Below are 23,086 nucleotides of genomic sequence, written 5' to 3' on the forward strand. Positions count from 1 at the left end.
GCTGCTCCGATATAATATAAAATAATCGGCATTTGACAGAAACTCTTCAAAATCATCGTTTTCTTTTGTTTTCGCCTCTTCGCTTTCCGATATTCTTTTCTCTCTTATTTTTTACTGCATATGCAAAAAATCAGCTTCCGCTGAAATTGGCGTTTTTGACGTTTTACGTTTCTTTGTAAGTTGAAACTCAATCCGCCCTGGCGCAGGTTAATGGCAATAATGGCAGCAGACCTTGAGTCGTTAAATTAAAAGCCATGAAGGCCTCCTTGATCAACGAATTTTGAGCAGGACGCGGAGCATTTTTAATTTTAAGCCGGATCTGCTAAGGAGGATCAATCGAATTTGACAACATAGAGGAATACTGATGGGAATTTTTATTAGGAAATTAAAAAAACTGATTTTAAACTATTGCATGAGGGTCGAATAATCTTCGTTTCCTGAGTCTGTTCGTGTTTGCGTAAATACTAGTACAGTCGTTTTCCATCTTTAGAGCGTTTTTCGGATGACAAGGGTTGACCAAAACGCTCTTAAGTTGGAAAATTTACGATCAAGCAACGATGACAGTGGGAAAAAATGATGCTGAAAATGCATAAAATGAGCTCTTTCCAAAACTCTAACAATGCATCCGAAGTCATTTTTACCTATTTATGATAAAATATTTTCGATCTTTGAATCAGAGTCACTAATTTCAACTAAGAAAAAGCGTATGAACCAGCTTTTTTAAAGATTTTTTCAGGTTGAAATAGACGTTATTCTGATTTGATGATTTAAAATACCCAAAAACGCTCTAAAGTTGGAATTTTTGCAGATGACAAAATATGGAAAATATTGGCAAAAACGCTCTTAAGTTGGGCGCTCTTAAGATGGAAAACCACGGTATACCGTATATTCGAAAGGTATTTGCTCCTTCAACGATTCTCTTTCCGAATTTCTCCTTCTGTCCGGGCTTGAATCGTTCCCACAGTTCTTGTAAGAAACGACGTTAATAAATACTTTGCAATTTTTTGCGAAAGCATTAGAACAATGAAAGAGATAGTATTTTTAATACTTTGCTATGATTATGCTGTGAGGGCTTTCGGCCCTAAAACAGACATGGAATGCAAGTAAGCGCCCATCAAAAATAACAGTTATAATTTTCCAACTAAGTGTGCCGGATCTTTATGATCAGTGCTTGACTGAGTGCCGAATGAGCTACGTTAATTGTCTTTCTGATTGTGAGAGTTCTTATTGTCATAGCGAATGCTTGGACAATTTTTCATGTAGGACTTTTAACAAAGAAAAATCTTATAATTAAAAGCTTGTGATTCTTTCTGTCCGTGTGGACTTCAATGTCCTGGTGGCTGCGATAACTGTGAAAATTATCTTTGCGAGAATTCTTGCGAAAACGCCCAGGAGGAAAATGAGGAGTATCGAGTCTGCTTGCTTCTAGCTCTTGAAAAATTTGTAAGAAACCTCTTATCTTCACGTATTAATTCGATTCTCAGAATGTATGCTCCAAAGAGTGTCAACCAACGAACGACTGTTTCAATGATTGTTATGATCAGTACCTTGATCAAATGGCATTGTGTCCTTGTTTTAATGAAGAGGTTAACAGCGGAACGCATGGGAAATTTAAAAATACCGCGCTCATGTGGGCTTGTTTTTTATGAATTTATATTCAAATAGAAGTATATAATTATATATATATATATTATATATATAATAAATAAATAAATATTTTATTGAAGGTAAATTCAACTCCCTCTACTACAACAACGAAACCCCCCTCGATTTCTCCGGTAAACCAGTTTTTTAATTTTTTATTATAAGACGACATTAAGGAGGAAACTGCAATCATGATTCTTCTGAGTAGCGGTATCTCGAACTCATATGTCATATCTGGAGACGGAGTGTCATCTTATCAACCGAGCATCACAGCACCTTCAGACAATTATGTTTACGAAGGAGCATCTTATGCTGTTCTTTATGATAAGCTTCACATTTTTAGTGGAGGAGATAACAGGCAAAAAGTTTATTTTTGTAATAATATCAGCTAAGAAATGCTTATTAGATCGCACGACTTGAAGGGTGCAATTTCATTCAACTTTCAGCAGAATTAAGCTTTTATTCTCGAGGTGCTCCTCCGGCTACTCTTGCGTTGTATGGTGGTACCGAAGGTAAGTTTTATTATTTTGGGTTAAGTTTGATTGAGTTAAAAAAGCATTATTATGCTTTCCTGAAAATAGCGAACTCGCCAATTTATGTGATAAATTTGATGGCACCACTTGCTCTCCAACGAATTCTTCTAAATTCACTCATGCAACTGGTTATCTTGCTTTTTACGAAGGTAACCCAACGACAGTTGGAAGCTGGTGCTCAGACGGAAACACAAAAGTCGAGACATTTAGAAATAATCAATGGACTAGTCTCGTCGACCATCCAACGTAAATGCTTTAATTTTCGGAAGCTATTGTATTTTTGATAAGAGGCTCTTCGCGCCATGGCCTTGTTGGCTTGGATTCTGGTTCTTTGCTTCTTATAGGGGGAGATAGCGATAGCACCAAGAAGAATATTTGGCGGCTCGAAAACCAAGAATGGACCCTGGATGGAACTTTACAAAAAGTAATTATTAACACAATATCTGAGACAGAAAAATTTTTAAGGGAGTTTACAATTATTCCTCAATCAAGATTGGAGCATCGGTTTATGTGATTCCCGGTGACAGCACCGATAATTACGAGTTGCAGCGCATAGACTTGGATGAAGAAGACAAAATCGAAAATTTAGAAACAATTGGGAGCCACGATGGATTGGATGTTTGGCCTGTCTTGTATCACGTAACGTTTGACTTTTGTAACAATCGCTATAAATTTAATTAATTTATAATAAAATTTTGTATGAAAAAGCTAATTTGCCCTCAAGTAGGTTTTGTTTCAGTTATTCTGATTGGAGTTTTTCGTTGTCTATTTTCGTTCTAGATTTCAACTAGAATCGCGTCAGTATTCTGAGTTTATTTGTAGTCAATTCAACTTTGTCAAACAGCAAGGGTATATTTTTCTTGCTCTCAAGCCTCAAGGTCCATTTATGGCAAAGTGCCAGGTGCATCGCTATCCAAGACAAAGCGCTTTTGCCCCACGAAAGTCGCTCTTACCCTCGCTTTTCTGACCCCTCAAGAATTTGATCCTTTTCTGATCCAAAAGAGAAACGAAACCAAATCCTCTTCTGAGAGAAAACAATATCAGAAACTTGCGAAAAGAATCAAAATTGATTGATCCACTTTTTGAGCAATTTTCACGCCTTTTTTGCAAGTGCGAACATGTGACTTGAAAAGCTAAAAACTACCCAGAAAATTTCTTTCAAAACAATTTGTTTGGAGAGAAAAAATGAGTGTACCTCAAAATCTCCTGGAGCTGCTGCGAAAAGAAGTCGATCAATTTTCAAGTGCAAATGAACAAAATTCAAGCGCGCTAGAACGATTCGATATCAACACAGCCTATGCAAAGTTTGACTTTATTCCAAGATATGAGTTTGAACTCGAAGTTTTTCAAAATGATGGTAAGTTTGAAGCTTCAAAAGTGTTCGGTAGTCTTAGTCGAGCGCTCTCAGTTCTGTTGTAGCCGAAAAATGGTCTGATGAATAATTTAGAGCTGGAAATCTTGTGCGAATCCAAAGTCGACCGAGATTGGGCAGTAGTACGCCTAAAAGCCGAAAAAGATCGCCTTGGAATTTTACCGCTTACTTACATAAAGGTACTGATCATATTGAAGAAAAAGGCTAAACAATCCATTCACTAGGCGGCCGAAAGATTTGGCCTAACGTCAGGAGCGGATTTCTACCCGGAAATTGAAAATATAAAAGACAAAGAGCGAATCTGGCTATTGGAAGCGAAACTGGCTCAAGCTGAGAGCAGGATCAAACAAGTCGAGGGGCAAATGCATGAGCTGAGACAACAGGTTTGACGAAAATACTGATGGAGATCTCATTTGTCTTTCAGGTGGACTCGTACGAAGCTTGTGTCGTTTGCGTTCAGCCGGTTAAAAATGGAAGAATGGCGCTTTCATGCGGACATACGTTTTGTAAAGACTGTACAGACCATTTTTGGAAAGAACGAAAATGCCCTGTTTGCAATCAAAGACCAAACGGGCTTTTTCATCTTCATTTGTAGAAAATAAAAGCAAAAAAGAATAGTGACATTGTAACTTCGTATTTAATGACTAACAGAGAGAAGTTAGTTGAAGAAGTCGAAATTTTTCTTTGGAATATTTCTGGTTCGCCACCAGTATTCGATGGTGGAGCCGGGCCATAGCACCCATGCTCGATTGTTCGGGTCTCCTTTCTGGTACCAACTGACGCAGGTTGATCGGGCCCAGATTGAATTCTCGATTCGCTCGATCCATTCTTCGTTCCATTCATTCACCCTAGTTCTTGTTAAAACTTTTTTAACAAGAATTTTCCCTACGCTTTATCAGTAACCACGAAACAATCTTTTCGTTCCTCGAAAAGCATTTTGATGACGTTTATAATCGCTTGCAATTGGCATTCTACAATTTTAATGAATATGAAGTCCAGAACTTCCCTACCAATCATGAAAATAATTGAACTATGTCCGAGAGCGGTCATAGGCCCCAATAAAGCAACAAGATTTGGCACCTTTGGATAAAATATTCCCCAGAAAGTCTTCTTCTCAGCATCGTGCCTCAGCATCTCAAGATGTGGGTTGTGCTAGAATTTTTTCAGTCAAATCAGCAGATAATATCGAATGTACCTCAACCAAGAAATTAAAATTCGAGGACATGTCGAATCCTGTTGCAAATATAATCACGTCCAGCTCATGTTCTGCATCTTTTGTAATGATACCCTTTTCGCTGAGTTCAACAATTCCAGAGTTGTCCAAATGGTAGCAGGGCGTATTGAGTGCGGAGTAGAACTCGTCCGATATCAAGACTCGTTTGCACCCCATAGTGTAATCGGGTACCATCGCTTCTGCTACGCGTTTGTCCTTTACATATTTTCTGATACCAGCCGCATGAAGTTTTTGAACGAGCTTGTTAACGCCAAGTTTCCAGAAACGCAAGAGAACGAAAAAGCCTATCTCACGGATGAGATACTGGGACCATCTGTAGAGAATACCAAAGGGGAAGATGGACAGAATCGATTTTGCCCGATCGGAATATGCAAATTGATATCGTGGTAGAACGAAGGCTGCATTTCTTTGAAAATGGACAAGCTTTTTAATTTGAAAGTCGCGAACGATAGTCGGTATAATTTGTATCGAAGATGCTCCAGAACCAATTATTCCAACGTGTTTTCCCGTCAAGTCGAGATCTTGAGGCCAACGAGTTGTATGAACCTTGAGGCCTTTGTATTTCTCAACTCCTTTGAATCCTCCCCAGTTTGGCCGATGAAGTCCACCGGCGCATGAGATCAGAACATTGTAGGACTCTTCTGTCGTTTTGCCATCTTTGAGTTTTGTGATCTCCCAAAGTCTAGTCTTATCATTCCAGAAAGCTCGGGTTATTTCTGTTCCAAATTCTTTTTTTGGGATCAGACACCAACAACTCGTCTTGTTGATACTACAGACCCTGAAAATAAACTGACCCCTTCCTATGTTATCTCCAAGACCAAAGTGGTAGAAGCAGCTCATCATGTACTTATGAATCTCCGCACCATAAGAGAACAGATGTGTCCAGTTGGGCTTGAGGTAAAAAGAAAACGAATAGAGATGGCTTGGGACATCGCAGCCGATTCCCGGGTAGGAGTTCCAGTACCAAGTTCCGCCGATTTCAGATCCTCGTTCGATGACAGTAAAGTTTAATTCCATCATTTTGAAGAAATTTGCAACGATCATTCCAGAGAATCCTTTTCATAGAACTCATCACTGAATAAAATGACAAAAATACATTATTGTCTTCTATGATTTCAATGATAAGTCCATTCCTGCTCCAACAACAACGAACCGATAGTTCGAGGACCCCTTTCTTTGAGCATCTGTCAACTCATACCGCGTCCTGAACAACCATCTGAGGACAGCCACTATTGCACATAGCCAGCCGTAATAATAGAAAATGTTGACGAATAAACTGATCAACGAGTCGATCATTTTCACCTTTGTCGAGGTGAGCTTTTTATCAAATCTCTTGGCACTAGAAAGATTCTTTCTGTTGTTGAAAAATGACTGTAACTTCTTATAAATAGTCTTCCCAATGTTTGATATCTCGTGACTGAGATCAAAGAAGGTGTGTGAATCCGAGATCATGTGGAAGATGGTTACAGAGGGGTTGGTGTTTTGGCTACCTTGATCTATCTCCGTCAAGCCTTGGCTGCCAAGGTATGAGTTTGAACTTAGCCCGAACTTCAAGTTGCTTAGTACCAATTCATCAAACTGTACGTTTATTGAAGTCATATCCCTTGGGGTCTTGAGCGAACCCGGAGTCAAGGAGACAGGACGTTGGTTCGTCTGAAAACAGAAAAATATCGCCAAGGATTTCTACCACAGCATAATTAAAAAAAATGTCAAACGAGGTCATTTTGTTGCCTTGGCTCATTTTATTCATAACAGTCTGTTATTAACAGAGATAAATTAATTGAAGAACTTGAAATTTTTCTTAGAAATATTTCTGGTTCGCCACCAGTACTCAGTAGTAGAGCCTGGCCAAAGTCCCCAAGCTCGATTGTTTGGATCTCCTTGTTGATACCAACTGACGCAGTTTGATCGGGCCCAGATGGAACTCTCGATTCGCTCGACCCATTCTTCGTTCCATTCATCAACACTAGTTCGGATTTAACATTTTCTAGCAGAAAAGGTTCTTACGCTTTATCAGTAACCACGAAGCAGTCTTTTCGTTCCTCAAAAAGCAATTTGATGACGTTTATGATTGCTTGGAGCTGGCACTCTACAATATTCATATTTATAAATTCAGAATTCCACGCCTACCAATCATGAAAATGATAGAATTATGCCCAAGACCAGTCATTGGTCCTAATAAACCAACAAGATTCGGCACCTTTGGATAAAATACTCCCCAGAAAGTCTTCTTCTCGGCATCCGGCTTCAGCATCTCGAGGTTGGGGTTGTGCTAGAATCATATCAGTAATTTGAATAAAAATCTCTTGTGAACCTCAACCAAGAAGTTAAAATTCGAGGACAAGTCGAATCCTGTTGCAAAAATGATGACATCGAGCTCATGTTCCGCATCTTTCGTTACTATTCCTTTTTCGCTGAGCTCGACAATGCCAGAGTTGTCCAAATTATAACAGGGCTTGTTGAGTGCTGAGTAGAACTCGTCCGATATAAGAATTCGTTTGCATCCCATAACATAGTCAGGAACCATCGCTTCTGCCACTCGTTTATCCTTGATATGCTTTCTAATCCCCGTCGCATGAAGTCCTCGGATCCACTTGTTTACTCCAAGCTTCCAAAATCGCCAGAGAAAGATGAATCGAATTTCGCGGATCAAATACTGAGACCATCTGTAGAGAATACCGAAGGGAAAGACGGCTAGAATGGATTTCGCGCGATTGGAATAAGCGAATTGATTTCGTGGAAGAACAAATGCTGCGTTTCGTTGAAAATGAACCAGCTTTTCAATTTTGAACTGACGAACGATTGACGGTAAAATCTGAATTGAAGATGCTCCGGAGCCGATTATTCCAACTCGTTTTCCCGTCAAGTCGAGATCTTGAGGCCAGCGAGTTGTATGAACCTTGAGGCCTTTGTACTTCTCAACTCCTTTGAATCCACCCCAGTTTGGTCGATGAAGTCCTCCGGCGCAGGAAATCAAGATGTTGTACGACTCCTCTGTTGTTTTGCCATCTTTGAGTTTTGTGATTTCCCAGAGTCTAGTATTATCATTCCAGAAGGCTCGGGTTATTTCTGTCTCAAACTCTTTCTTTGGGTTCAAAATTTTCTAACCTAATATCGATAGAATTAATGCTGATCCCTTTCCTATATTATCTCCGAGACCAAAATGGTAAAAACAGCTCATCATATACTTGTGAATTTCTCCACCATAGGAGAAAAAATGCGTCCAATTCGACTTGAGATAGAAAGAAAACGAGTACAAATGGCTCGGCACATCACAGCCAATTCCCGGGTAGGAGTTCCAGTACCAAGTTCCGCCAATTTCAGATCCTCGCTCAATCACGGTAAAGTTTAATTCCATCATTTTGAAGAAATATGCGACGATCATGCCAGAGAAGCCTTGTTATAGAATTAATCACTGAAAAAACTCTCTAGCGTATATTTTTCTCTTCTATGATTTCAATGACAAATCCATTCCTGCGCCAACAACAACGAACCGATATTTCGAAGACCCCTTTCTCTGAGCATCTGTCAACTGATACTTCGTCCTTAACAGCCATCTCAGAACTGCTACGATCGCGCAAAGCCAGCCATAATAATAAAAAAGGCTGACCAAAAGACTGATCAACCAGTCGATCATCTTTTTCTCTCCTAGAGTTGATTCTCTTCGAAAATCTCTTCAGAGAAAAATTTTTTTTCTGCTGTAACGAGTTTGTCTCAGAGCCAATATTTGTAAAGCATGGGCCTCTTTATTTGTCTACTGATCATAAACTATTCTGGAAAAGAATAAAAGACAGAAGATTTCTTATTTGCCAAGAGACTGGCCAATCAGTTTTTATTTCTAATTCACAGGGAATCGTGACAGGCCCCCTCGTGAATGACACGGGCGGATTTGGTTCGTTCTTCGCAGATTTCTCGTTGAAATTCGCAGAAATTCGAGAAAGTTCTTTCAGTTTCTTTTCCGTCGAAGGCGCAAATTGGAGCTAGAATTCGCGGACAAGCAACTTTGCAGTTTCCAAAGTCAACGCAATCGCCATCATAAGCCTACTTCGAAAGTAATATTTCAACTCCCTTGAAAAACTACCTTCAATAAAGCCTTCTCCTCCCCAGATTGCCTCAGCATACAAGCAGCGCTTTCCAGTAAACAAGAGTTCGTGTAGGTTACTCCATCGGTTCCACAAACTGTATCAATATGCATCGGACAGCTCTGAGCACATTTTTCTGCGCGAAGTGAAGCAAAAAGAGACAGTAAAATTTTCATTATATCCTTTTGAGTCCGGTTTGAGAATTAGTTCTTCTGGCATGAGCAAATTGGCAAATATTTGAAAGAATGATGAGTCTACTGTTAATTTATTTCATAATTATCTGTTCATCAATTTTGAAGAAAAGCAAAATTATGCGACATTCAGCAGTTTGTAAAGATCGCTTTCCAACTTCATTATATTCTTCAGGATAGCCGTTTGTTCACCGACAGCTTTTTCAAGCTTTTGTTTCTCCCATTTGATGATCATGTCGTCTGCCGTCCAGATTCCAAAGAAGACTTTGTCCTCGAAGTTGCCCAGTCGCTGCTTTCTATTCTAAATAAGAGAATAAAACCTGATTTTCATTCTTCGAGGGTAGGGTTCGGGCTTCCTACCTTGATCACTTGGGCAAGCTTGCTCTCCAGTAATCGAAGCCTGTCTAGAATTCTAAAAGAGTCTTCAAACTCAATCGTTTCTTCCTCCCATTTCTGATAGACCCAGTTTTCGTAGCCTTGAAATCAGTAAGCATTCTGGAATTATCTTTATGACATAGAGTCTATGTTACCTTTTTTGTTATTGTTTTGATCGAGGGCATCTTCTTCGAATAATTTGTAAATAGTGATCATTTCTCTCTGCTTTTTGCTTGGCTTTGTAAGAGTAATTTTTGCAAAAAATTGCTTTTCCAAACCGAAATTTGTTTAGTCTTGTACGAATTTCGGCTAAGTTTCTGCAGACTGCAGTATTTACACTGTGTAAATAGCCTACCATCAAAATAGATTCAATAATAGATCTATTCAAAATAGATTGCAAACCTAGATAGGTGGCGCATTTGAGGACGAAGGCGAGAAAGATGCAATCACGCTTGGTTTTGAGCAGATGGAAGTAGGCCAGTGTGGAAAATCACTTCGAATCTTCAGTAATAATCAGTATTGATACGTTTGGTTCAAGTAACGCAATTAAGAATTGCCAAAAAATCCAAGAAAATATGCGTTGCCATGAAATCACACTGGCACAATTTATAAAGAAAAAATTTTAATGGAGCATTAGAAATGTCATCAGTTAGAATTACTCAAAAAGATTAATTGAAGAACTTGAAATTTTTCGTTGAAATTCTTCTCGTTCGCCACCAGTATTCAGAGGTGCACCCAGGCCAAAATCCCCAGGCTCGATTTTTCGGATCTCCTTTTTGATATCGATTGACGCAGTTTGTTCTTGAGAGGATGCAACTTTCTATTCGATCATTCCACTCCTCGTTCCACTCATCAACACTTATTAGAATACATTTCTTATCAAAAAAAAAGAAAAAGCGCTTACGCTTTATCAGTAACCATGAAACAGTCTTTCCGTTCCTCAAAAAGCGCTTTGATGACATTTATTATAACCTGCAATTGGCATTCTATAAGAATATTTGTTTGAAATAGCAATCCTTCTTTCCTACCTATCATAAATATCTCCGAATTGTGCCCTACTCCTGTCATTGGGCCCAATAAATGGACAAGATTCGGCACCTTCTGATGAAATACTCCCCAAAAGGTCCTCTTCTCAGCTCCTGGCTTCAGCATCTGAAGATGCGTGTTGTCCTTAATGACATGATGAATTCGAATTAATGATGTAAGAAAAACTTTTATCAGAAAATTAAGATTCGCAGTCCAATCAAATCCTGTTGCAAAAATAATCACATCGAGTTCATGCTGAGTATCCTTCGTAACAATTCCATTCTCGCTCAGTTCAATAATTCCAGAGTTGTCCAATTTGTAGCATGGCTCATTGAGAGCCGAGTAAAACTCGTCAGAAATCATGATCCTTTTGCAGCCAAGAAGAAAATCGGGAATCATCGCTCCTGCGACCCGTTCATCTTTGACTTCTTTTCTGACTCTCTTGGCATGCTCTTTACATATCCAGTTGTTGACTCCAATTTTCCAGAAACGCAAGAGAAAAAAGTATCGGATCTCTCGGTAGATGAATTGAGACCATCTGTAAATCATTCCAAATGGGAATGTCGCTAGAATGCTTTTAGCGGAGGAAGAGTATGCAAATTGATTCCGAGGGAGAATAAATGCCGGACTTCGCTGAAAATGGACAAGTTTTTTGACTTTGAAGCGACGGAGAATTGTGGGTAAAACTTGGACAGCGGATGCTCCTGAACCGATGATCCCCACACGTTTCTCTGCCAAATCAAGATCCTTTGGCCACTGGGCCGTGTGAATCTTCAGTCCCTTGAAATTCTCAAAGCCTTGAATGCCTCCCCAATTTGGTCGATGAAGTCCACCAGCGCATGAGATCAAGATATTGAACGTCTCTTCCGTTTGTCTGCCTCCATTCACTTTTGTTATCTCCCAAAGTCGAGCTTTGTCATTCCAAAAAGCTCGAGTTATTTCCGTCTCAAACTCTATATTTTCTTCAAGCCCAAAATGGTAAAAACAGCTCATCAAGTAATTATGAATTTCTCCGCCTAGAGAAAATAAATGAGTCCAATTCGATTTGGGAAAGAACGAAAAAGAGTACAAGTGACTAGGAACATCGCATCCAACTCCAGGATATGTATTCCAGTACCAAGCTCCGCCAATTTTCGATCCTCGTTCAATCACTGTAAAGTTCAGTTCCATCATTTTGAAGAAATACGCAACGATCATGCCAGAGAATCCTTATTAGAATTTCAAACTTAGAATTATATGGAAGAAATCTGGTGATTTTTTTTTCTTCCTTGATTTCAGTGACAAATCCATTCCTGCTCCAACGACTACAAACCGATATTTCGAAGACCCTTTTCTCTGAGCATCGTTCAAATGATACCGCGTTCTGAGCAACCATCTCAAAAGCGCAACGATTAAACATAACCATCCATAATAATGAAAAAGGTTGACAAGTACTCTGATCACCCAGTCCATAATCTATTTTCTCAATAAAAATTTTCGGAATTCTTGTGGACGGGGTATGCTTTGGAGTCAATATTTGAAAACAAATTAGTGTGATTTATTTGTCTTCTGATCGTAAATGTTTAAAATGTTCATCATCTGAATGATTGTAATAAACAAATTCTTTCTAGAGCAAATCAGTCAGATGTATTGAGCAAATGTAAAAAAGGGTTTTCGTTTTGATTTTTTCTCTAGAAGAATGATTGTTGTTCTTCCCACGTGACTGTATATAAGCGCGTGTTTTTCTCATTTTCAGTCACATTTCACTTTTGTCAAAAACAAAAAAGATGCCCAAGAACGTTTCCAAAGCCGCCAAGCCCGCCGCCGGTGCCCGAAAGTACCAAAAGGCCCGAAAGGAGTCCTTCGGCATCTACATCTACAAAGTCCTGAAGCAGGTGCACCCCGAGCAGGGAATTTCCACCAAAGCCATGTCCATCATGAACTCGTTCGTGAACGACATCTTTGAGCGAGTCGGCTCCGAGGCTTCCCGATTGGCCAAGATCAACAAAAAATCGACCATCTCTTCTCGAGAGATCCAGTCCGCCTGCAAACTCCTTCTCCCCGGCGAGATCGGCAAGCACGCCATCTCCGAGGGAACCAAGGCTGTGACCAAGTACCAAGCTTCTAAGTAAATTTTCAATTTACGAAGAGCTCAAACCGGCCCTTTTAAGGGCCACAAATCATTCTTATTCGACAAAGATAAGGAATACGAAAAAAATCAAATTGTAAGAATTAGTCTCCCAATCCCGATTCATATGATGAGAATCTCATCATGAGATGATTCAAACAAATGTCAAGTGTACTGTAAATCTGCAGTATCTCTAAAATTAATCGACTTTTTCCTATAGTTTTATGGAACAGGAAGAACCTGCCTTCTACTAGCAGGGTACGGTTATTTTGTGCTGTAGTCACCAGGACGACAATTTTAGCTTATTATTAACTTATCAAAATATTAAATCCATGCAGATCGATCGAGACCCAGCTCATTCAGAACACAAAAAATGGATACAATTTTTCAAGACGACCACCCACTAAAGGCTGCTATTGAAAAAGTCGAGGCAAAGGGCGACTTCAATGCGAAAGACCCGAGGCATGAGGGGTACATCTGCGAATACTTCAATCTCTCGCTGAATATGTGGGAAGGTAAGCTAATTTTGATAAATGGTTATTTAACGATTGATTAGATGTTTACAACTGCGATGACTACAAGGACTATTTCGAGGAGACGCAAGATTACCTGGACTTGTACGCTGAGTACTACGGATGCGAGCTGGAAATTTGTGGCATGACTGCTGGTGGCGCCGAGCAAATCGCTGCAACTACTGCACCACTGTTCTTGACACTGTTCTTGTGGCTATTCAAATGAAAAGCTCTCCTCGAATTGGGACTTTCTGATTTATTATCTGCGAAATAAAAGAACAAACAAAAAGAAAACATATTTGTTAGAATTCTTCGCAATAATTTCGAATATATTTTGATAATGTTCGGTTAGAATTCGGTGAAATGTGATTTGAAAGCTTTCATGTCCATTTTATGCTGAAAATGCGAGGTTATCCTAGTGTCTGAGATCGAATAATGATGAGATTTAGAAGCTAAAGATAGCAATTTTATTCCCTCACGTAGGCAATTCATTCGTAAGAATAGCTTCCGATCAGGAAGATGGTACATAAAATGAGGAATTTACGAGACTCGGTTGTGATTCAGATTCTGTACTGTACTTTTCCTTGGCAGTTCAGTCTAGGAATATTCTGGTCAATCGCTGGTCATATCAAAGATTTACGAACCGTAAATACCAATCCACCTGACTCGGTGAGTCTCCTTAGCGAAGCTGTCAACAATCCACATAATGCGCAAGTGTTCCGGTCACCATAATCCTACAGCAATCCTCAAGCTAGTCACCTGGACAACAACGATTTCGCTCTTACTGTATTGCTAGCTTATTATTAACTAGTCGGGATTTAAATTCACGAAACGATGCATGAATTCTAAGAGACGAAAATGGAAAAATTTGTCGACGGAGACCACCCTTTCCAATCAGCTGTAGAAAATGCCAAAAACAAGGAACAAGGAGAATTGATAGCTAAGGATCCAAAGCATGGTGGAAAAGTATGCGAAGGCATAAACGAATATCTGGACTATCTCGAAGGTAAGAATAATCCCACAATTAATTCTTAAAAGATCGATTTAGATAACTACAATTGCGCCGACTACGAACACTACTTTGATGATATTCAAGCTGAGTTTTGAAAAATCGCATTTTATTATAAGTTTTTTTATTAATAATTTTCAATCTTCATGCAAGAGGATCTCGACTTTTACTCCGCATGGTACGGCTGTGGATTTGATTTTTGTGGCCTTACTGCTGGAGGAGAACAAGTTGCTACAACAACAGCGCCACTTTTCTTGACTCTTTTCTTCTGGTTGTTCAAGTAAAGGCCTTTTAAACTGTGCAACTATCTATTCATTTATTTCAAAAGTCCATTTTGATTTTAGTAGAAAATGAAAAACACTTACAAGAGTTATCTCTGAATCATTTTCCGGGTATATAGAAACCAATTCAGTACTTTCTTTATTTATAAATACAGAATTAGATAAATGATTGGCAGTTCATGGAAGTTTGGCTTCTCAGGCGTATTCTTTCTCGCGAGGCAGGCGCAGTTTCGGTTGATATTAATTATTTTTCGCTAATTTTTAGATTCTAGGAGGTCAGCTTGGCGCTAGTTCTACTCGAGCATGTCCCCTCTCGTCGATGTATTGAGACAGGCGCTGTGATTTCTGCTGTGCGCTATTCTAAGCGAAATTAAAAGTGAATAAGACTCTGACTGCTGATGGCTACCTTGAGGGCATAAGCAGCAAGGCACAAAACGGCGAGGACGAGAAACGTCGTTCCGATGAGGAGCAACCAGAGTGGAAGTGAATACTCGCAACTATTTCCAAACGTCAGCTAAAGGAGGTGGAATTTAGTGTGTTGCTTTTTAATACAGCTTCTCCAAATGCAGAAAATGCATTTTTAAATAGCTTACCGAGGAAGCGGCACCCAAACAAAAGCATTTAGGCGAAACAGTGGCAGACGGATGCATACATCTCGCGTCATCCGAACAAAAGCCCTAGAATAGGTTTTTGTTTATCTTGTTGGAATCAACAAGGAGTACCGTTGCACAAGGAGATCGGCAAATTGGCTTGTAGAAGTCTTCGTCTTCTGTGCAAATGGAAAAGTCGCCCAGGACGCATTCCGCGAAGGGACATAAAGGTTCTCCGTAAATTTGTCCAGATAAAAGTCCGGGGTAGGAGAAAAGCCGCAGGGAATCTGATAGTTCAAACTAAAAGAATGTTAGTTCTTTACTGAAATTTTGAAGAAGAAAAAAAATTTTGAAATTGTATAATTTTAATCACATTCAATTTTAGAAGACGTCCAGCTTAATAAACTGATGAGTGAGTAGCACTTGTTGGAGTAGGTTTTTAATTTTAGATGAAGCCTGCGGCGAGTGGCCCGTGGGGTTTTGATTCTGATTTGAATTGGGCCTGATTTGTTCGTCATTCTATGACCCGATGACCTTTGATTTAAATTGATTCGTTTGATTAAATGGCCCCAGAGGAAATTTTCGCGCGCCTCGAATTATTCATCCCCGCCGCGGTTTTCCATCCAATTAATATAGATTAAGACATGGCACCTGTTCTCCGCATCCTCATTTTTTACAACCCTTATCAACAGTAAAACTACTTCTACTACTAGTAGAATCGTAGAAAGCAGATTGAACACTCATTTAACCTCCCTTAATTTTTCGGACAGGGTCTGTCTATGCCTGTATAATGCGCGGCTGATCACTCGTCAAATAGAATTATCTTTAAATTTATAGGGTGACATTCGCATCGATTTTCAAGTAAAGCAGATACCGCCGATAATTCAGGCCACTTATGGGGAATTACCATCCCCACAAGCCAAGCTATGCATATCTACGCGTTCAAATTACCTTGTCGACATTGGAAAGATATAACTTTTCCCAAGCAAAGCCCAATCGTAACACAAGCCTTCCATTTGTTTGCTTGACCTCGATCTGAAATCATTTGCTGCAAGATACAGTAGCTTAAGTCTGTCTATCAGATCGGACAATATTTTGACGGGTGAATAATTGAGATTGTGTTAATAGTAATTGAAGCGCGAATAAAATCAATCGCTGAATAAAATTATTGATGGATCAATTTCCAACATTACAAATTATCCCAAAACCACTTAGCCGGTCGCCAGATGGGCACGACATCATGTTCCATTTCAGAAATCAAAATAAGAAATTTAAGCTCCGATACAGATACAGTAGCGTCTTTCTATCCTTTGACCAAAAGATTGGTCAGAACAGCAACACGGCTTCTGGAATCCAAGGGGTTAAAAATGGTTGATTCCAAAACCAGCGGCCCTTTGACACTTTGATAGTATTAGCCGCTCTCAGATTTACAGGGCTAAAGCTATCATCTCCGTCACTTACCCGGGGCACGCCAAAGCCAAGCGCCGAATAATATTTCTGTGCCGCTGACTGGAGCTCCTTCGACGACGAACTTGAGGCGACACTCGATGCAAACTCGACGGAAAAGTACTTGAACGTGCCGGGCGGGAACTCTGGAGCCATGTCAGGAACTAAAAAGAAATGAATCCCCGGAAAATCTTCTTTTCAAGCTGAAGGTCTGTAAAATTGATGTATCCGATGTCCGACCAGCTCAAAAAAGTCCTTAGTAAGTACTGTCTATGTTTATGTGAACGGAGACAAGTTTCATGTACAAAATCAATAAGAAAAGTATTGCTAAAGGTTAATCTATATTGATAGCTCGAGTGTGTGAACGCTGACGTTTAGAAAAAATACTCAGTCTCTCAGGTCGCTTCGCCACTCATTAAATTTGTAAGCGATAAGTTTGTTCGTCTTTTAAAAAATATTGTTCTGGCGCCTGTCCATCGTAGACAACTTGCAACTGACAAGAAAGTATCGCTGTTTATTTCTCGAATAAGATTAAAGAGCATCATGCGACTAATAAATTAATTAGCGAGGAGTTTATTATTGATGAAAATTGTGCCTCAACGAGTAATATAATATAATACGGAATATTCTGAATAAAAATACTTGTTTTACTAAAAAAATATTGCTCGAAATTTTATTTATCCTAAAACTGATGATAAATTAGTCGGTTGGGCTCACCAACCTGTGCAGAAAACTTGAGTCAGGGTCCTTGAAGAGCTTTGAAAAAGCCGCGTAGCGGCTTTCCTCGAAACGCAGCCGCGAGGCGGCATTGCCAAAACTTCAATTTCAATCTATTTTTTTTCTGCTCTATTATCAAAGCTCTCCTAGGAATCTGACTAACGTTTTTAAACAAGTTGCCGAGCCCTGTTATCAAGAAATCACGAACCGGAAAACAGAAACCTTCAATACCTTCATTGCCTATAGTAGCTAGGGCGAGGGAGGCACCACATATCTTCAAGATCTTCATAACTTCTTTTCTTTTGAATTTTCCTTCTCTGGAAAAACAATCGCTGGCGTTCTTCCACCCGCTTCATCCGCCTTCCAGTGATCTCTCTATTAGCATGAAAATGGAAATCGAATCCAAAAATCTCTCTCTCTTTTGTGGTTTTGAGAAATCAAGGAGGACTTTGATTTCGGGATTTTTAAAGGTTAAACGATTAAATTTCTAATTTATCTTCTGGATTATTTTTTCAAGCCAGAGCGAATTATACTCATCCCTGGAAGAGCTTTCCAAAGAATCGCGCCTAGGGACAGACTGCGCTCGCGCGCGCCATCTGCTGAAAGCGCGCTTTAATATATTTTCATTTTGTAATCAATTATCATTATTTACTCGCCGAATTTTTCCTGAATAAAATGAAGAATCTGTAAATAAAGCGATCTACCCAAAAAACGCAGTAGTTCTTCATCATCGCAAGGAAGAAAGATAGAAAACAGACAAGAGATGGAGTTGTTAATGAAAATCGAGCTTTATTAATAAATAATAAATCAAGTACACTTATAAATTAGTCAAGACGGGGCGTAGCATTGTCGACCTGGGAGAGAAAGCTGTGATTCAAAGGAATGATCGGTCCAGTCACTTCTTCCTTCTTGTACTTGGCGTATCTTTCCTCCTCTGATGGTGTTCCATAAGCGAGTCGGCTGATAATTACAGTAAAATTCGGAAAGCCTCAATAAAAATTATACCTCGTTGATTGATAATCGTAATTCTTTCGATAATCCAGAGGATCAAACTCAGGCTGGTGTCTGGGAAACGATCGAGTGGTTGTTTTGGACTCTTCGAGCTGCGAAAGTCTTTGTTGATTTCGCTCTTTTTGGTCGTTTTTGTTGTAGCCAATTCGGTAGGACGAGTTCCACTGCTCTAAGATTTCTTTGTTCGGAATGGGCTTGCGTTTGTTGCATCTGAAAATGTTGGAGTTACTCGATAACGAAGAGGGAGGAAGGCTTACTCGGTGGAGTCCCATCGGATTTCGTTCCAGTTTCCGACCAGAGTGTTGTTTGAGTAGGAGTCCTCTTTGTTGGTGCATCGCCAGCCATACTTTGGAAATTTTGAAGAAAAAATTAAATTAATAAGGTTTTTGATATGATGGAACAAAGCAAAGTGGAATTTTATATAAAAATAAGACGAGTAAAATCATCATTATTTAGCTGATCTACAAATAAAAGCGAAAAGATTTGATGATAAAGAAATATGTGTATGTATAGCTGAGAATCTGAATATTAACCTGTTGGAATTTGTTGAGGTCGTTGCTGTGCGTCCAGACCTCGCTGAAACCAGAAGCGCGAACTTCGGAGCGAAAGACCGACGATTCAACTGGCTTTGGCTTGCTGGCCATGGTGCTCCTTTCAAACTGAGCAACTCAAGCAGTCAGTCAGAACAACAAGATGCGGTTCTAGAGACAATTTAGAATCAAAGAAAGCGTTGCAAAGAAAAAAGCCACCGCGCTAAATGCTCCGGGTTCTATCAGTGCCGTCGGCGCTAGCGAGCTTATCCGCATTTGAGTATCTAATTTACCGGACGTTTATCTGGCCAGCGAACTAAAAACTTCGAATTGAACTTTTTTAAAAATTAATTTGAGAGTCAGAGAGATCAAATCATGAAGCAAGCTAGGTGTAATGCCGATTTGATTTTTGCAGCGAAAGAAATGGACATTGTTTGCCCGGGTAAGTTGCGGATTAATGTTTAAAATCGGGATTGCAGTCATGAACGAGATCTTAAAAATCAGACAGATTAAGGTCTTCTCATAAAAGCTAAATCGAAAATTTCGAATAAGAACTTTCCAAATTTCATCTAATTCGCAGAATAATACCAATAAGAAAGCTTTGACTAAGGACTGATTAAAATTTATGATTAAAACAATTAATGGCGTAAGTAATGGACAAAACTATCATTAGTTCGCCATGAATGTCTTGAAGACTTCGATTCAAAATATCAATGATATTGGTAATCCTCCAATGCAACAACTCTAAATGATTGTTCTTGGTCGGTTGGTGGTATTTTTGGTGGAAACCAAAGGCGACCTTTTCTCTGCCCCATTTTACCACCTTGATGTGGCGTAGAAAAGTTAAACTTAATTGAAAGAAACCTTGCTATTTCAATTCTAGTTCTTACTCCTTGATTTTTTAAGGCTCTGGCGGAGTTACCGACGTTAAGACTTCACAAGTTTGCAAGCTCGAATGTATAGCAGCACATGCGATTCCGCCAGAAATTACCTGCACTTCTGGGGGATGGGACTTTTCTGATTCGGTACCTATCGCATTCGAAATATTTATAACCAGCCTTGATACTAGCCTGTCTGCGATGCTACAGCTGGAGGAGTCAACCCAGCCGGGCAAATTGGATTGATTATTTTCATCCTTGCGTCTCTTTCTATTGGCACTTTCTTCTATCAAAGACACAGGAGAAAAAAGGTTACTCGATTTCAAAATTCTTCGGCGAACCCATCATTTTCAGGAACAAGCAAATCCACAAGCGAAAGAAGCTAAAACAACAGATGGAAACACTGACCATAAATACTTCGACAAAAAGACAGTCGTCGGAATGGGCAAAGACGGACTTGATAATTTGCAGACTGTGAAGGCAAATGCACTCAGTCCCCTGCCACAGCCAAAATCGGAAAGCGTCACAAAAGAGAGTTCAAGTGAAAAAGTTGCCTCTTTGGGAAGGAGAAGCCACACGGCTAGATATTCGGATATTAAGATTTCAGAGAACTAAGGGTATTTTGCACGAGGGAGAAAGACCTAAAGCATGGGTGAAACTAATGAAAGCAGACTTTTGTGACGCTGAATTCTAGCGCCCAGCAGGAGGCTATCATCCGGCTGGAAAAGGCATTCACGACTTCATGGGAACCTGTACGATAGGCACGATTTCCGAAAAGCGTTAAAACTTCAAATTTCAAATATAATTCTGTTCATTTCTGTCGCATTTTTAAATAAAACTTCTCTCGATTTCGAGTTTTTGGTGGTCTGCCAATTGTATAAATATTAGGCTTGCAAAGTCTCTGTCGAGCTAAACACGTTTAAACACGTCGATGTAAACAAATTTGATCATAGAAGGAACATCTGTTTCATTTTCATCCCTTTTTATTTATTATTATTGAACTATAGCATTTATTGCAGAACGAAGGAAAAAATAGAAATCAAGGTAAACTGGGACAGTATTCAACTAAAGTCAAAATATTCCACTGAAGAAAGAAGAAACTCTATAAAGAAGATGTATTTATTGTTGGGAAACAGGCTTCATACAGGCTGTTATCACGAAAAGGGGATTTTTACACAAGTGATTTTCTTATAATAATATCGATTATTTGGAAAGCTAGGGCTTGATCGAAGGTGATCTACAAGTTTATAACTCCTTGTTTAGATAAAGTATTGTCGTTGATGTCGAACGAGAGCTGCCAGTTGATTTGGGAAGGACGGCCTCCCACTAGAATCAATTGTGTAATGCGCGAAGAAGTTGATGAAACGGGGTTGAACGCAGGGAACTCGTTGCCTGATGGCTGTAATAGTTTTATTCTGAAAACGATGGTAAGAATGGGAAATGAAAGGGACCCGTACCTGAAAGGTTTTGCAACTTTAGCATTGAACATTAAATTCTCGATAGGTGCTGGATTTGTCGAATCAAAAGTGACTAACAGTACAGAGACATCACTTCTGTCTGGAATTTTATTCTCTCCTCGGACAAGGATGACTCTGACTCCATCATCGTCAACAAGAGTTCTTGTCGTCGAAGAAGCCTGGAAATCAGCGAGATTGACTTTGATTCCCGTCAAAGCCGCCACTTCGGATGGAGTTGGGCAGACAGCAATTTGGGGACTTGCTTGGCTCGTCATGGCGGATACAGAAGGTGCTGATGGATTAATATCGAGCAGAGTTGGCTGACTGAAAATTTTGCTAGAACTTCAGTAATCATCAAAATCGACGGGTAAAGGCAAAATTGTTAGCTGATGATAAATGCATGCATAAATGAACAAAATCCTTTATAAAAACTACCTCTGCCAAGGATCGTAGCTAATAAATTGATTACGAGAAAATTCGTGAGACTTACGGTGCTCCTCCTATTGGAGAGGACCCAAATATGCTGTTCAGAGTTTTCAAATCGTCGATCACATTTCCACTACTTTGAGCTGGTCTGTTCGATGGAGGATCGTCCTCGAGGCCGAGAAGATTCAAGTCGACGCCGAGGTCGTGGAGGCGAGAAGTTTGGGTATCAGGACTTGATGTTGCAGTGAGGCCAGATGATGGAACGCTGCTGCCATTTGAAGTTGGCGTAGAAGCGCTAGAATGCAATAATAGGGAGGAAATATGAGAAAGAATTTACTTCGAAAGCTCCACTACATCGGGGTATTTATCTTTCACGACATTGATGACTCGATTGACTTCATCTGTTAACCTGAGGACCGCCATCAACTCATCGTTGTTTTCATTTGCTTCTGACGCGAGACGGAAGAGCTGTGGCCTCATTGATTCCAAGTCCGAATAGACTGTTGCCATCGCCGATTTCGCTCTTTATTCAGAGTGTTAAAAAATGAGAGAAGAACTTGGCCTTACGTAGCTCCAGCAGCAATCATATCATCCATGAGCATGTATTTTTCCTTCGCTTCTGTCATCAAAAGCATCTTGCGCGCCTCTCGCTCGGTCTTTTTACTGTCTTGCTCGTACATGGTTTTGATCATTTCATTTGCAAGGGCGATGTCTTCTGGATTCTTGGACGCAAGAAGTTCCGCCAGTCGCTTTTCCTCAGCATCGTCTTTTATTAATGCGCACCTGAACAATGTTTCAACACTGACTTTGATTAAATTGGTACCTTTCTTTTGGTTGAGGAGTAGGGAGAAATCGTCTGTCGTCAAATTTTGGGTCCTTTTTGACGATGCCTTGTTTCTTCAGCATTGAATACGCATCAGCAATCTTTATTTGATCTAAAGTCAAAGTCAGTAGCTGTAAGAATAAGAAAGGCTCAACCTTTTAATGCAATAGTCCAGCCATACATCAATTCAATAATTCTAGTTTTAACCTGCGGTGATGACCTAAAAACAACATTAAATTTGATCGAGTGGCTTTTCTTTATGAGTTTACCTTGGTCCAAGATATTTTGGAGAGACAACGCGGATAAGTTCATTTAAAAATCTATATTTTCCGATTTCATTGTGAAAGAGTTTTCCAGAGGATCGAACGCAGATTTCCAACAGATCCAGGCCTCGGACAGCTTCTTTTTCTAACGGGCTTTGGATCTTGTAAGCCAACAATTGTTGTGCATGAAGAGGGACGTCGGCATTTAAACTAAGAATGAAATTAAGATATATTTTTAGGTCTTGAAAAAATATAATCAAACCGAACATAAGCTGCAAATTCCTTGCCAGCAGCTTCGTCCCCCGTCAAAAACTTAGCATAGAGCCCCTCAATGTGGTCTTTCAATTCCGCGTCTCCCATTTATGATCAGCTCAATTCATATCTAAATTTATCAAGAAATAAGTCTGGACATAAAAAAAAATCAGACGTCAGAGGTAAATCTCATGCAATCCTATTGACCCACTATTCTAAACATTAGCTCTTATGATTATTTGAAAGGATAATAGAGGGCAAACTTTTGATCCTCTTATTGATGGAGCTAATTTCTGAGTAACACGCTCAATAGCTGCTTCGCCAATC

General features: G+C 39.6%; 13 protein-coding genes and 1 pseudogene across 14 annotated transcripts in view; 6 read left to right on the plus strand and 8 right to left on the minus strand.

Moving 5' to 3' along the window:
* Window positions 1–23,086, minus strand: part of LOC145700298 (histone H4-like) — a 66,965-nt gene that overhangs the window by 29,131 nt on the left and 14,748 nt on the right. The gene's annotated exons all lie outside the window — the stretch shown is intronic.
* LOC145698430 (uncharacterized) lies at window positions 1,093–2,427 on the plus strand. The gene is made up of 8 exons (XM_081775634.1): window positions 1,093–1,103; window positions 1,147–1,259; window positions 1,298–1,443; window positions 1,485–1,586; window positions 1,728–1,778; window positions 1,821–2,009; window positions 2,051–2,156; window positions 2,201–2,427. Exons 1-8 carry the CDS (start codon window positions 1,093–1,095, stop codon window positions 2,425–2,427), a joined length of 945 nt encoding a protein of 314 aa, XP_081631760.1.
* Window positions 3,352–4,171, plus strand: LOC145699295 (uncharacterized). The gene is made up of 4 exons (XM_081776565.1): window positions 3,352–3,534; window positions 3,625–3,728; window positions 3,774–3,932; window positions 3,974–4,171. The coding sequence occupies exons 1-4, from the start codon at window positions 3,363–3,365 to the stop codon at window positions 4,142–4,144; spliced, it is 606 nt and encodes a 201-aa protein (XP_081632691.1). The 5' UTR covers window positions 3,352–3,362; the 3' UTR covers window positions 4,145–4,171.
* On the minus strand, window positions 4,174–5,803 carry LOC145698432 (baeyer-Villiger monooxygenase-like). The gene is made up of 4 exons (XM_081775635.1): window positions 4,745–5,803; window positions 4,560–4,701; window positions 4,439–4,520; window positions 4,174–4,397 (listed from the first exon to the last, which is right to left on the minus strand). The coding sequence occupies exons 1-4, from the start codon at window positions 5,801–5,803 to the stop codon at window positions 4,208–4,210; spliced, it is 1,473 nt and encodes a 490-aa protein (XP_081631761.1). The 3' UTR covers window positions 4,174–4,207.
* LOC145698433 (baeyer-Villiger monooxygenase-like) lies at window positions 6,543–8,340 on the minus strand. The gene is made up of 5 exons (XM_081775636.1): window positions 8,278–8,340; window positions 7,098–7,868; window positions 6,914–7,055; window positions 6,791–6,872; window positions 6,543–6,749 (listed from the first exon to the last, which is right to left on the minus strand). The coding sequence occupies exons 1-5, from the start codon at window positions 8,338–8,340 to the stop codon at window positions 6,560–6,562; spliced, it is 1,248 nt and encodes a 415-aa protein (XP_081631762.1). The 3' UTR covers window positions 6,543–6,559.
* Window positions 8,582–9,094, minus strand: LOC145698665 (ovomucoid-like). Its single transcript, XM_081775881.1, has 2 exons — window positions 8,865–9,094; window positions 8,582–8,824 (listed from the first exon to the last, which is right to left on the minus strand). Exons 1-2 carry the CDS (start codon window positions 9,039–9,041, stop codon window positions 8,627–8,629), a joined length of 375 nt encoding a protein of 124 aa, XP_081632007.1. The 5' UTR covers window positions 9,042–9,094; the 3' UTR covers window positions 8,582–8,626.
* On the minus strand, window positions 9,100–9,774 carry LOC145698667 (uncharacterized). Its single transcript, XM_081775882.1, has 3 exons — window positions 9,587–9,774; window positions 9,417–9,532; window positions 9,100–9,357 (listed from the first exon to the last, which is right to left on the minus strand). The coding sequence occupies exons 1-3, from the start codon at window positions 9,645–9,647 to the stop codon at window positions 9,175–9,177; spliced, it is 360 nt and encodes a 119-aa protein (XP_081632008.1). The 5' UTR covers window positions 9,648–9,774; the 3' UTR covers window positions 9,100–9,174.
* Window positions 10,043–12,029, minus strand: LOC145698549 (baeyer-Villiger monooxygenase-like). The gene is made up of 4 exons (XM_081775752.1): window positions 10,644–12,029; window positions 10,460–10,601; window positions 10,336–10,417; window positions 10,043–10,289 (listed from the first exon to the last, which is right to left on the minus strand). The coding sequence occupies exons 1-4, from the start codon at window positions 11,652–11,654 to the stop codon at window positions 10,100–10,102; spliced, it is 1,425 nt and encodes a 474-aa protein (XP_081631878.1). The 5' UTR covers window positions 11,655–12,029; the 3' UTR covers window positions 10,043–10,099.
* On the plus strand, window positions 12,198–12,568 carry LOC145696119 (late histone H2B.L4 pseudogene; annotated as a pseudogene).
* LOC145699194 (uncharacterized) lies at window positions 12,915–13,364 on the plus strand. The gene is made up of 2 exons (XM_081776458.1): window positions 12,915–13,079; window positions 13,121–13,364. The coding sequence occupies exons 1-2, from the start codon at window positions 12,938–12,940 to the stop codon at window positions 13,300–13,302; spliced, it is 324 nt and encodes a 107-aa protein (XP_081632584.1). The 5' UTR covers window positions 12,915–12,937; the 3' UTR covers window positions 13,303–13,364.
* On the plus strand, window positions 13,908–14,535 carry LOC145698791 (uncharacterized). The gene is made up of 3 exons (XM_081776014.1): window positions 13,908–14,082; window positions 14,125–14,168; window positions 14,235–14,535. Exons 1-3 carry the CDS (start codon window positions 13,935–13,937, stop codon window positions 14,367–14,369), a joined length of 327 nt encoding a protein of 108 aa, XP_081632140.1. The 5' UTR covers window positions 13,908–13,934; the 3' UTR covers window positions 14,370–14,535.
* On the minus strand, window positions 17,895–18,782 carry LOC145699062 (cilia- and flagella-associated protein 68-like). Its single transcript, XM_081776312.1, has 4 exons — window positions 18,664–18,782; window positions 18,388–18,476; window positions 18,125–18,340; window positions 17,895–18,079 (listed from the first exon to the last, which is right to left on the minus strand). Exons 1-4 carry the CDS (start codon window positions 18,772–18,774, stop codon window positions 17,944–17,946), a joined length of 552 nt encoding a protein of 183 aa, XP_081632438.1. The 5' UTR covers window positions 18,775–18,782; the 3' UTR covers window positions 17,895–17,943.
* On the plus strand, window positions 18,970–20,386 carry LOC145699126 (uncharacterized). The gene is made up of 4 exons (XM_081776378.1): window positions 18,970–19,102; window positions 19,567–19,685; window positions 19,730–19,849; window positions 19,893–20,386. The coding sequence occupies exons 1-4, from the start codon at window positions 19,036–19,038 to the stop codon at window positions 20,151–20,153; spliced, it is 567 nt and encodes a 188-aa protein (XP_081632504.1). The 5' UTR covers window positions 18,970–19,035; the 3' UTR covers window positions 20,154–20,386.
* Window positions 20,504–22,894, minus strand: LOC145699016 (ADP-ribosylation factor-binding protein GGA1-like). 2 transcript variants are annotated; one of them, XM_081776264.1, is made up of 10 exons: window positions 22,770–22,894; window positions 22,514–22,717; window positions 22,400–22,464; window positions 22,245–22,356; window positions 21,989–22,204; window positions 21,759–21,944; window positions 21,486–21,716; window positions 21,431–21,448; window positions 20,996–21,319; window positions 20,504–20,953 (listed from the first exon to the last, which is right to left on the minus strand). In XM_081776264.1, the coding sequence occupies exons 1-10, from the start codon at window positions 22,865–22,867 to the stop codon at window positions 20,776–20,778; spliced, it is 1,632 nt and encodes a 543-aa protein (XP_081632390.1). In that variant the 5' UTR covers window positions 22,868–22,894; the 3' UTR covers window positions 20,504–20,775. The 2 variants fall into 2 exon arrangements, with proteins under 2 accessions (XP_081632390.1, XP_081632392.1); XM_081776266.1 differs by lacking the exon at window positions 21,431–21,448.

This window comes from Oikopleura dioica, chromosome 2 (assembly GCF_907165135.1).
Source record: "Oikopleura dioica chromosome 2, OKI2018_I68_1.0, whole genome shotgun sequence".
In the NCBI taxonomy this organism is placed as follows: domain Eukaryota; kingdom Metazoa; phylum Chordata; class Appendicularia; order Copelata; family Oikopleuridae; genus Oikopleura; species Oikopleura dioica.

What these genes read in the sequence shown, in the direction of transcription:
- LOC145698430 (XM_081775634.1), top strand. An exon ending in ATGCTTGGACAATTTTTCAT is followed by an intron (nt 1,260 to 1,297) that starts GTAGGACTTTTA and finishes TATAATTAAAAG; the next exon opens with CTTGTGATTCTTTCTGTCCG. An exon ending in GTCCTTGTTTTAATGAAGAG is followed by an intron (nt 1,587 to 1,727) that starts GTTAACAGCGGA and finishes ATTTTATTGAAG; the next exon opens with GTAAATTCAACTCCCTCTAC.
- LOC145699295 (XM_081776565.1), top strand. Translation starts at nt 3,363, where the DNA reads ATGAGTGTACCTCAAAATCTCCTGGAGCTGCTGCGAAAAGAAGTCGAT. An exon ending in TACCGCTTACTTACATAAAG is followed by an intron (nt 3,729 to 3,773) that starts GTACTGATCATA and finishes TCCATTCACTAG; the next exon opens with GCGGCCGAAAGATTTGGCCT. An exon ending in TGCATGAGCTGAGACAACAG is followed by an intron (nt 3,933 to 3,973) that starts GTTTGACGAAAA and finishes TTTGTCTTTCAG; the next exon opens with GTGGACTCGTACGAAGCTTG.
- LOC145698432 (XM_081775635.1), bottom strand. Translation starts at nt 5,803, where the DNA reads ATGATGGAATTAAACTTTACTGTCATCGAACGAGGATCTGAAATCGGC. An exon ending in ATTTTAATTTCTTGGTTGAG is followed by an intron (nt 4,702 to 4,744) that starts GTACATTCGATA and finishes AAAAAATTCTAG; the next exon opens with CACAACCCACATCTTGAGAT. An exon ending in TTCAATTATTTTCATGATTG is followed by an intron (nt 4,521 to 4,559) that starts GTAGGGAAGTTC and finishes TTAAAATTGTAG; the next exon opens with AATGCCAATTGCAAGCGATT.
- LOC145698433 (XM_081775636.1), bottom strand. Translation starts at nt 8,340, where the DNA reads ATGGCTGTTAAGGACGAAGTATCAGTTGACAGATGCTCAGAGAAAGGG. An exon ending in ATTTTAACTTCTTGGTTGAG is followed by an intron (nt 7,056 to 7,097) that starts GTTCACAAGAGA and finishes ATATGATTCTAG; the next exon opens with CACAACCCCAACCTCGAGAT. An exon ending in TTCGTGGTTACTGATAAAGC is followed by an intron (nt 6,750 to 6,790) that starts GTAAGAACCTTT and finishes AATCCGAACTAG; the next exon opens with TGTTGATGAATGGAACGAAG.
- LOC145698665 (XM_081775881.1), bottom strand. Translation starts at nt 9,041, where the DNA reads ATGAAAATTTTACTGTCTCTTTTTGCTTCACTTCGCGCAGAAAAATGT. An exon ending in AGGAGAAGGCTTTATTGAAG is followed by an intron (nt 8,825 to 8,864) that starts GTAGTTTTTCAA and finishes CTTTCGAAGTAG; the next exon opens with GCTTATGATGGCGATTGCGT.
- LOC145698667 (XM_081775882.1), bottom strand. Translation starts at nt 9,647, where the DNA reads ATGATCACTATTTACAAATTATTCGAAGAAGATGCCCTCGATCAAAAC. An exon ending in TCAAAACAATAACAAAAAAG is followed by an intron (nt 9,533 to 9,586) that starts GTAACATAGACT and finishes ACTGATTTCAAG; the next exon opens with GCTACGAAAACTGGGTCTAT. An exon ending in AGCTTGCCCAAGTGATCAAG is followed by an intron (nt 9,358 to 9,416) that starts GTAGGAAGCCCG and finishes TCTCTTATTTAG; the next exon opens with AATAGAAAGCAGCGACTGGG.
- LOC145698549 (XM_081775752.1), bottom strand. Translation starts at nt 11,654, where the DNA reads ATGATCGTTGCGTATTTCTTCAAAATGATGGAACTGAACTTTACAGTG. An exon ending in ATCTTAATTTTCTGATAAAA is followed by an intron (nt 10,602 to 10,643) that starts GTTTTTCTTACA and finishes CATGTCATTAAG; the next exon opens with GACAACACGCATCTTCAGAT. An exon ending in TTCGGAGATATTTATGATAG is followed by an intron (nt 10,418 to 10,459) that starts GTAGGAAAGAAG and finishes ATATTCTTATAG; the next exon opens with AATGCCAATTGCAGGTTATA.
- LOC145699194 (XM_081776458.1), top strand. Translation starts at nt 12,938, where the DNA reads ATGGATACAATTTTTCAAGACGACCACCCACTAAAGGCTGCTATTGAA. An exon ending in CTCGCTGAATATGTGGGAAG is followed by an intron (nt 13,080 to 13,120) that starts GTAAGCTAATTT and finishes ACGATTGATTAG; the next exon opens with ATGTTTACAACTGCGATGAC.
- LOC145698791 (XM_081776014.1), top strand. Translation starts at nt 13,935, where the DNA reads ATGGAAAAATTTGTCGACGGAGACCACCCTTTCCAATCAGCTGTAGAA. An exon ending in ATATCTGGACTATCTCGAAG is followed by an intron (nt 14,083 to 14,124) that starts GTAAGAATAATC and finishes AGATCGATTTAG; the next exon opens with ATAACTACAATTGCGCCGAC. An exon ending in AACACTACTTTGATGATATT is followed by an intron (nt 14,169 to 14,234) that starts CAAGCTGAGTTT and finishes TCAATCTTCATG; the next exon opens with CAAGAGGATCTCGACTTTTA.
- LOC145699062 (XM_081776312.1), bottom strand. Translation starts at nt 18,774, where the DNA reads ATGGCCAGCAAGCCAAAGCCAGTTGAATCGTCGGTCTTTCGCTCCGAA. An exon ending in ACCTCAACAAATTCCAACAG is followed by an intron (nt 18,477 to 18,663) that starts GTTAATATTCAG and finishes AAATTTCCAAAG; the next exon opens with TATGGCTGGCGATGCACCAA. An exon ending in TACGATTATCAATCAACGAG is followed by an intron (nt 18,080 to 18,124) that starts GTATAATTTTTA and finishes TGTAATTATCAG; the next exon opens with CCGACTCGCTTATGGAACAC.
- LOC145699126 (XM_081776378.1), top strand. Translation starts at nt 19,036, where the DNA reads ATGAAGCAAGCTAGGTGTAATGCCGATTTGATTTTTGCAGCGAAAGAA. An exon ending in AATGGACATTGTTTGCCCGG is followed by an intron (nt 19,103 to 19,566) that starts GTAAGTTGCGGA and finishes TGATTTTTTAAG; the next exon opens with GCTCTGGCGGAGTTACCGAC. An exon ending in GATGGGACTTTTCTGATTCG is followed by an intron (nt 19,686 to 19,729) that starts GTACCTATCGCA and finishes CCTTGATACTAG; the next exon opens with CCTGTCTGCGATGCTACAGC.
- LOC145699016 (XM_081776264.1), bottom strand. Translation starts at nt 22,867, where the DNA reads ATGGGAGACGCGGAATTGAAAGACCACATTGAGGGGCTCTATGCTAAG. An exon ending in ACTCCTCAACCAAAAGAAAG is followed by an intron (nt 22,205 to 22,244) that starts GTACCAATTTAA and finishes AACATTGTTCAG; the next exon opens with GTGCGCATTAATAAAAGACG. An exon ending in GATGTAGTGGAGCTTTCGAA is followed by an intron (nt 21,717 to 21,758) that starts GTAAATTCTTTC and finishes ATTGCATTCTAG; the next exon opens with CGCTTCTACGCCAACTTCAA.